Source organism: Conger conger, chromosome 14 (assembly GCF_963514075.1).
Source record: "Conger conger chromosome 14, fConCon1.1, whole genome shotgun sequence".
In the NCBI taxonomy this organism is placed as follows: domain Eukaryota; kingdom Metazoa; phylum Chordata; class Actinopteri; order Anguilliformes; family Congridae; genus Conger; species Conger conger.
In genome coordinates, this window is record NC_083773.1 from 46,873,622 (window position 1) to 46,883,733 (window position 10,112).

At 48.4% G+C, this 10,112-nt stretch overlaps 1 protein-coding gene across 1 annotated transcript in view; it reads left to right on the top strand.

Annotated features, from left to right (window-relative positions):
* The window catches only part of LOC133109505 (rho GTPase-activating protein 40), a 70,750-nt gene that overhangs the window by 20,206 nt on the left and 40,432 nt on the right, over positions 1–10,112 (top strand). The window contains exons 3-5 of the mRNA XM_061218828.1: positions 4,271–4,491; positions 5,825–5,897; positions 7,523–7,650. Of these exons, the coding sequence (XP_061074812.1) occupies positions 4,271–4,491; positions 5,825–5,897; positions 7,523–7,650 (422 nt within the window). The remainder of the gene's footprint in view (positions 1–4,270; positions 4,492–5,824; positions 5,898–7,522; positions 7,651–10,112) is intronic.

The following is a 10,112-nucleotide window of genomic DNA, read 5'->3' on the forward strand; positions in this document are numbered from 1 at the left end:
CATCCCAAACCCACAGCATCCATCCCAAACCCACAGCATCCATCCCAAACCCACAGCATCCATCCCAAACCCACAATATCCATCCCAAACCAACAGCATCCATCCCAAACCAACAGCATCCATCCCAAACCCACAACATCCATCCCAAACCCACTACATCCATCCCAAACCAACAACATCCATCCCAAACCCACAACATCCATCCTAAAACCATAACATCCATCCGAAACCCACAACATCCATCCCAAACCCACAATATCACAACATCCATCCCAAACCCACAACATCCATCCCAAACCCACAGCATCACAACATCCATCACAAACCAACAACATCCATCCCAAATCCACAACATCCGTCCCAAACCCACCCCATCACAACATCCATCCCAAACCCACAACATCCATCCCAAAACCATAACATCCATCCCAAACCCACAACATCACAACATCCATCCCAAACCAACAGCATCCATCCCAAACCCACAGCATCCATCCCAAACCAACAGCATCCATCCCAAACCCACAACATCCATCCCAAACCAACAACATCCATCCCAAACCCACAACATCCATCCCAAACCCACAATATCCATCCCAAACCAACATCCGTCCCAAACCCACAATATCACAACATAGATCCCAAACCAACAACATCCATCCCAAACCCACAACATCCATCCTAAAACCATAACATCCATCCTAAACCCACAACATCACAACATCCATCCCAAACCCACAGCATCCATCCCAAACCCAGAACATCCATCCCCAACCCACAACATCACAACATCCATCCCAAACCCACAACATCACAACATCCATCCTAAACCCACTACATCCATCCCAAAACCACAACATCAGAACATCCATCCCAAACCCACAACATCACAACATCCATCCCAAACCCACAACATCCATCCCAAACCCAGAACATCCATCCCCAACCCACAACATCCATTCGAAACCGACAACATCCATCCCAAACCAACAACATCCATCCCAAACCCACAACATCCATCCCAAAACCATAACATCCATCCCAAACCAACAACATCCATCCCAAACCCACAACATCCATCCCAAACCAACAACATACATCCCAAACCCACAGCATCCATCCCAAACCCACAGCATCCATCTCAAACCCACAGCATCCATCCCAAACCCACAACATCCATCCCAAACCAACAACATCCATCCCAAACCCACAACATCACAACATCCATCCTAAACCCACTACATCCATCCCAAAACCACAACATCAGAACATCCATCCCAAACCCACAATATCACAACATCCATCCTAAACCCACTACATCCATCCCAAAACCACAACATCAGAACATCCATCCCAAACCCACAACATCCATCCCAAACCCACAACATCCATCCCAAACCCACAACATCCATCCAAAACCAATAACATCCATCCCAAACCCACAACATCCATCCCAAACCCACAACATCCGTCCCAAACCAATAACATCCATCCCAAACCCACAACATCCATCCCAAACCCACAACATCACAACATCCATCCCAAACCCACAACATCCATCCCAAACCAACAACATCCATCCCAAACCCACAACATCCATCCCAAACCCACAATATCCATCCCAAACCCATAACATCCATCCCAAACCAACAACATCCATCCCAAACCCACAACATCCATCCCAAACAAATAACATCCATCCCAAACCCACAATATCACAACATCCATCCTAAACCCACAACATCCATCCCAAACCCACAATATCACAACATCCATCCTAAACCCACAACATCCATCCCTAACCCACAACATCCATCTCAAACCCACAACATCTATCCCAAACCCACAATATCACAACATCCATCCCAAACCCACAACATCCATCCCAAACCCATAACATCCATCCCAAACCCACAACATCCATCCCAAACCCGTAACATCCATCCCAAACCCACAACATCCATCCTAAACAAATAACATCCATCCCAAACCCACAATATCACAACATCCATCCTAAACCCACAACATCCATCCCAAACCCACAACATCACAACATCCATCCCAAACCCACAACATCCATCCCAAACCCATAACATCCATCCCAAACCCACAACATCCATCCCAAACCCATAACATCCATCCCAAACCCACAACATCCATCCTAAACCCACAACATCCATCCCAAACCAACAACATCCATCCCAAACCCACAACATCAGAACATCCATCCCAAACCCACAATATCACAACATCCATCCTAAACCCACTACATCCATCCCAAAACCACAACATCAGAACATCCATCCCAAACCCACAACATCCATCCCAAACCCACAACATCCATCCCAAACCCACAACATCCATCCAAAACCAATAACATCCATCCCAAACCCACAACATCCATCCCAAACCCACAACATCCGTCCCAAACCAATAACATCCATCCCAAACCCACAACATCCATCCCAAACCCACAACATCACAACATCCATCCCAAACCCACAACATCCATCCCAAACCAACAACATCCATCCCAAACCCACAACATCCATCCCAAACCCACAATATCCATCCCAAACCCATAACATCCATCCCAAACCCACAACATCCATCCCAAACCAACAACATCCATCCCAAACCCACAACATCCATCCCAAACAAATAACATCCATCCCAAACCCACAATATCACAACATCCATCCTAAACCCACAACATCCATCCCTAACCCACAACATCCATCTCAAACCCACAACATCTATCCCAAACCCACAATATCACAACATCCATCCCAAACCCACAACATCCATCCCAAACCCATAACATCCATCCCAAACCCACAACATCCATCCCAAACCCATAACATCCATCCCAAACCCACAACATCCATCCTAAACAAATAACATCCATCCCAAACCCACAATATCACAACATCCATCCCAAACCCACAACATCCATCCCAAACCCACAACATCACAACATCCATCCCAAACCCACAACATCCATCCCAAACCCATAACATCCATCCCAAACCCACAACATCCATCCCAAACCCATAACATCCATCCCAAACCCACAACATCCATCCTAAACCCACAACATCCATCCCAAACCAACAACATCCATCCCAAACCCACAACATCCATCCCAAACCAACAACATCCATCCCAAGCCCACAACATCACAACATCCATCCCAAACCCTCAGCATCCATCCCAAACCAACAACATCCATCCCAATCCTGCACTCAGGATTTTACACCCTGTACGCCGTGTATAAAAAACCCCTGTCAATCTTACACACTGTACACCATGTGTGAAATCTCACTGTCAATCTTACACACTGTACGCTGTGTGTGAAATCTCAGTATGCTGGGAGAAAATGGTTCAAGATCTCATTGGGTGAACAGTGTCATGTTCAGTGTCATGTTTAAGGGTGAACAGTGTCATGTTCAATGTCATGTTTAAGGGTGAACAGCATCTTGTGTAAGGGTGAACAGCGTCATGTTCAGTGTCATGTTTGAGGGTGAACAGTGTCATGTTCAGTGTCATGTTTAAGGGTGAACAGTGTCATGTTTAAGGGTGAACAGCGTCATGTTTAAGGGTGAACAGTGTCATGTTCAGTGTCATGTTTAAGGGTGAACAGTGTCATGTTCAATGTCATGTTTAAGGGTGAACAGTGTCATGTTCAGAGTCTTGTTTAAGGGTGAACAGTGTCATGTTTGGTGTCATGTTTAAGGGCGAACAGTAGGGTAAATGGTTATATTTACAGGTGAACAGCAGGGTAGAAGGTTGTGTTTGCGGGAGATATTGCAGGATGAAGAGGGCCATGCTTATGGGTGAACAGTAGAGTGAACGAGTGAACAGTAGTGCCGAGGTTATTGTCTATGGGTGAACAGGACCATGCTTATGGGTGAACAGCTGAGTAGACAGCTTTGTTTACGGGTGCACAGTAGAGTAGAGGGCTGTGTTTACGGGTGAACAGTAGAGTAGAGGGCCGTGTTTACGGGTGAATAGTAGAGTAGAGGGCTGTGCTTACGGGTGAACAGTAGAGTAGAGGGCTGTGCTTACGGGTGAATAGTAGAGTAGAGGGCCGTGCTTATGGGTGAACAGTAGAGTAGAGAGCCGTGTTTACGGGTGAATAGTTTTTGGTAAGGCTAGCTGTGTGGTGTGCTAACGGGACCCTGCTGCACAGACAGGGAGCAGGAGGAGCTGGTGAACAGTATTTGGTAAGGCTAGCTGCGTGGTGTGCTAACGGGACCCTGCTGCACAGACGGGGAGCAGGAGGAGCTGTGGCTGCAGGAGGCCGGGCTCTCTCCCCTGATCAGTGAGGACAGTGGGGACGTGGAGAGCGCTGTCCTCCTCTCCACCCTGACACGCACGCAGGCTGCGGCCGTGCAGAGACGCCTGGACTCCTACACCTCCTCCCTGCGCAAGAGGAACAAGCCCCCGCCCCGGGACGTGCGCGACATCTTCACCTCCCCCCTCGCACAGGTCAGACCTGCCTCTGCTGGACCAGAACCAGAACCTCCTGTGTATGTGCTTGTTGCAACACGGCATGTTTGTGTGGTTGCACTCTGGAGAGTTACAACCAAGATGAACATGTGGAAGTGTCTCTGCTTAAAGAAACAGCTGGTAGCTGGTTGACCAGTTCCGACCGGCTCCATACCCAACATGGTTTGACCAGTTAAAGCTGTGTTTTAAAACAGCTGGTAGCTGGTCATTTCAAGCTGGATTTTTACACCAGGGGTAGTAAGAAATTAAGCTTGTGAAAGTGGAGTAAGATCTGACACCAGGTCCTTAAAAGCTTTAAGTGTCCCATATATTCTGATTGTTTATTCTGCAACAAGCAGAATAAGACCTCTACGTTTTTCCGTTATTGTAGATACCACCCTTGTCAGGCAACTGACAATAACACAACAGACAATCCGCTTTCAGATCTCCGGCCACCATCGAGCACTGTAAACAAACGGAAAAGACACCAGTAGTGAGCAGGGTCACCAGGGGCAACAGGTTAGACAGGCAGACCGTCTCTCGAGCAGGAAGCCATTTTGTGACCTTGGAGAGTAGACCTGCCATGTCACTTAGGGCATCTTGCTCTGCCAGCAGAGTGGACGTGTCACAACGGAACAACAACATCCCCATAAGGCCAGGCTTTCTGCGGGCGCTTTGAGATAGAAACCAGGGTGCATGTTTAACAGGGTGTCCTGTCGTGTAAGTTCATGGGCTTTACACTGCAAAAACCAAAAGAATAAGTCTGAAGTGTTTTAGACTTAGATTTAGACTTCTATTTTCTAATACCTTTCTCATACAAAAATATTGCCAATGAGATGAGACAGTGCACTCTCAGAAATGAAGTGAGTGGAGATACATTTTTATTGTTCAAGGATCAAATTTCCCAAATGTACCCTGAAAGTGCATTTGGGTACAAAAAGAAAAAGAATTTATTATATACAGTACTTCTGGCTAGGGGTGCAATTTTACTTACCTATAGGGTACCTCAGTGACAAGCATTTGTACCTTTTTAGGCACTTTTCACACCTTTATTTCTGAGAGTCTGGGGAAAGAAAATGTCACTAGTCAAGATAATCAAACAGCACAGTAACTCAAAACAAGGTAATATTTTCTACTTCAGAGAAGATAATACATTTTAAGTCTCATTACAGCACAAAAACATTTGTTAAGGCATAATGTTTTGCAGTTTATTTCCCTAAGCTTTGCTTCTTTCCAATCAGCGAAAAGTGAAAAGATTACATGTGTAACTGTTGTGATTGGTCAGACTTGTGGGCTGTGTTTGCTGATTGGTTGGATGTGGTTTCTCACACAGATGCCTCTGCCTGAATCTCAGGACAGCGCTCAGCAGCCCCAGCCAAGCAGTATGGAGCGTGTGATGAAGACAGGTACAGCATGTATGGAGTGTGTGATGAAGACAGGTACAGCGTGTATGGAGCGTGTGATGAAGACAGGTACAGCAGGTATGGAGCGTGTGATGAAGACAGGTACAGCGTGTATGGAGCGTGTGATGAAGACAGGTACAGCAGGTATGGAGCGTGTGATGAAGACAGGGAGAGCATGTATAGAGTGTGTGATGAAGACAGGTACAGCGTGTATGGAGCGTGTGATGAAGACAGGTACAGCGTGTATGGAGCGTGTGATGAAGACAGGTACAGCGTGTATGGAGCGTGTGATGAAGACAGGTACAGCGTGTATGGAGCGTGTGATGAAGACAGGTACAGCGTGTATGGAGCGTGTGATGAAGACAGGTACAGCATGTCCCTCTGGGGTCAGTCCCCCTGTCTCCACATCCAAACCTTCGCTGTTATGAGTCGTGAAGGAACGCTGATTCTAGAACAGCATTTCTTAAACTATGGGTTGGGACCAGGCCTGGAATATCGTCATTGTAGGCCAATTTTTTTATGCCATGAAGGTCACATACCAAGGTACGGTTGTGTTCAAATAAATAGCAGTGTGTTAAAAAGAGTGAATAAAGTGAAACTATTTTTTAATAGCTTTTAGTTCCATATTTCAAATGTAGTGGAAACATTAAACATTCAATTCCAAATCAAAGCATTAACAAATGTTATCAAGTCTGCGTTATTCTTTTACAAGAAGCAAAGAAAAGGAATATTAATCTGTTCAAAAAAATGGCAGTGTCAACATTTTTCTCTTCAAACTGGCTCCTAGAAACAGGTATTTCAGCCCAGGATGAACTAACTACTTTCCACAGTTCTTGTGAATTTTTTGGTTTTGCTTGAGAAACTGCATTTTTAATGTTTGCGGTCGTTGTCTTGTTGAAACACCGATTTCAGGGGCATTTCCTCTTTGGCATACGGCAACATAATCTCTTCAAGTATTTTGATGTATTCAAACTGATCCATGATCCCTGGTATACGAACCCAACACCGTAGTATGAATGACGTTGTTCCTCCGAACAGTGTTTACTGAGCAATTCCGAAGGAAATATATTTTCCAACACAGATACATACATAATTGTTTTGAATTCAAATACCTTATGCTTGACTGAGTTTGACTAGTGTATTGGCACGTATGAAATACTCTCAATAAGTACAAACCCCACGTCTTGGTTAGTTTAATTGCATCATGCATGATCAATCGACTGCTGAAAAGTATTTAAATCCACAACAATTATGTGTTTGACCCCGGTCTGCCATCATGTCACAGGATGGATCACGCGTCTGTTTAGTAGGCATAGTCGTGTTCTGCCTACTTCTCCTTAATTGCCCCCAGGGACAAATAATTTTTTGAATTGAATTAAGCATGAAACATGGAAGGTCTGTGTTTCTTTATCTTTTAGATGCGCTAAGTTGACTTTGGGTTCCCAGCAGATCTGGGACAGATATTGTGCAAATTGAAAAATGTTAGTGTGAAAAGTGTGAAAACTCTGTTTAGCCCTGCTCTGCTCTGGATAAGAGCTGACGGCTTGTGAGAAGGATAGTGGAGCGTGATGAATGCAGATGAATGCGTGTGTGTGTGTTTGTGTTTCTTTGTGTGGGTTTGTCTGCAGTGAGCCCTCTGAAAGAGGAGATCTTCATAACTGACGTGGCGTACTGCGAGCAGGCCGCCATCTTGCTCAAACAGGCCAAACTCCCACAAAATGGCAACCGCCGCAGGAAGGACGATGGTACCCTGCCTGTAAGCACCCCTCTACACCCCTATCCACCCCTCTACACTCCTCTACGACCCTATACACCCCTCTACACCCTCTACACCCCTCTACACCCTCTACACCCCAATACACCATCTACACCCTCTACACCCCTCTTCCCCCCTCTACACCCTCTACACCCCACTACACCCTCTACACCCCTCTACACCCACGACACCCTCTACACCCCTCTACACCCTCTACACCCCACTACACCCTCTACACCCCCCTACACCCCTCTACACCCCTCTACACCCTATACACCCCTCTACACCCCCCTACACCCTCTACAACCTCTACACCCCACTACACCCTCTACACCCCTCTACACCCTCTACACCCCTCGACACCCCTCTACACCCTCTACACCCTACTGCACTCCTCTACACCCATCTACACCCTCTACACCCATCTACACCCTATACACCCCTGTACACCCCTCGACACCCTCTACACCCCTATACACCCCTCTACACCCTCTACACCCCTCTACAACCTCTACACCCCTCTACACCCTCTACACCCCACTACACCCTCTACACCCCACTACACCCCACTACACCCTCTACACCCCACCATCTACACCCCTCTACACCCCACTACACCCTCTACACCCCACTACATCCTCTACACCCACTACACCCTCTACACCCCTCTACAACCCTCTACACCCCACCACACCCCACTACACCCTCTACACCCCCCTACACCCCTCTACACCCTCTACAACCTCTACACCCCACTACACCCTCTACACCCCTCGACACCCCTCTACACCCTCTACACCCCTCTACACCTTCTACACCCATCTACACCCTCTACACCCCTCTTCCCCCCACTACACCCATCTACACCCCACTACACCCTCTACACCCCTCTTCCCCCCACTACACCCTCGACACCCCACTACACCCCTCTACACCCCTATACACCCTCTACACCCCACTACACCCTCTACACCACACTACACCCCTCTACATCCCCCTACACCCCACTACACCATATACACCCCTCTACACCCCACAACACCCACTACACCCCACTACACCCTCTGCACCCTATACACCCCTCTACACCCCTCTACACCTTCTACACCCCACTACACCCTCTACACCCCTCTACACCCACTACACCCTCTACACCCTCTACACCCCACTACACCCTCTACACCCCTCGACACCCATCTACACCCTCTACACCCCACTACACTCCTCTACACCCATCTACACCCTCTACACCTTCTACACCCCTCTACACCTTCTACACCCATCTACACCCCACTACACCCTCTACACCCCTCTTCCCCCCACTACACCCTCGACACCCCACTACACCCCACAACACCCACTACACCCCTGGACACCCCTCTACACCTTCTACACCCATCTACACCCCTCTACACCCCTCTGCACCCCACTACATGCCTCTACACCACACTACACCCCACTACACCCTATACACCCCTCTACACCCCTATACACCCCTCTACACCCCTCTGCACCCCACTACACCCCTCTACACTCCTCTACACACCTCTACAGCCCTATACATCCCTCTACACCCATCTACACTCCTCTACACCCCTCTACACCTCTATACGACCCTATACACCCCTCTGCACTCCTCTACACCTCTATACGACCCTATACACCCCTCTACACTCCTCTACACCCCACTACACCTCTCTACGACCCTCTACACCCATCTACACCCCACTACACCCTATACACCCCTCTACACCCCACTACACCCTATACACCCCTCTATACCCATCTACACCCCTCGACACCCCTCTACACCCATCTACACCCCACTACACCCTATACACCCCTCTACACCCCTCTTCCCCCCACTACACCCTCTACACCCCTCTACACCCCACTACACCCTCTACTCCCCTCTTCCCCCCACTACACCCTCGACACCCCACTACACCCTCTACACCCCGCTACACCCCACTACACCCCACTACACCCCTCGACACCCATCTACACCCTCTACACCCATCTACACCTTCTACACCCCTCTTCACCTTCTACACCCTCTACACCCCTGGACACCCATCTACACCCTCTACACCCCTCTACACCCCACTACACCCTCTACTCCCCTCTTCCCCCCACTACACCCTCGACACCCCACTACACCCTCTACACCCCGCTACACCCCACTACACCCCACTACACCCCTCGACACCCATCTACACCTTCTACACCCCTCTACACCTTCTACACCCTCTACACCCCTGGACACCCATCTACACCCTCTACACCCCTCTACACCCATCTACACCTTCTACACCCCTCTACACCCATCTACACCCCACTACACCCTATACACCCCTCTACACCCCTCTTCCCCCCACTACACCCTCTACACCCCACTACACCCTCTACACCCCTCTACACCCCACTACACCCTCTACACCCACTACACCCTCTACACCCCT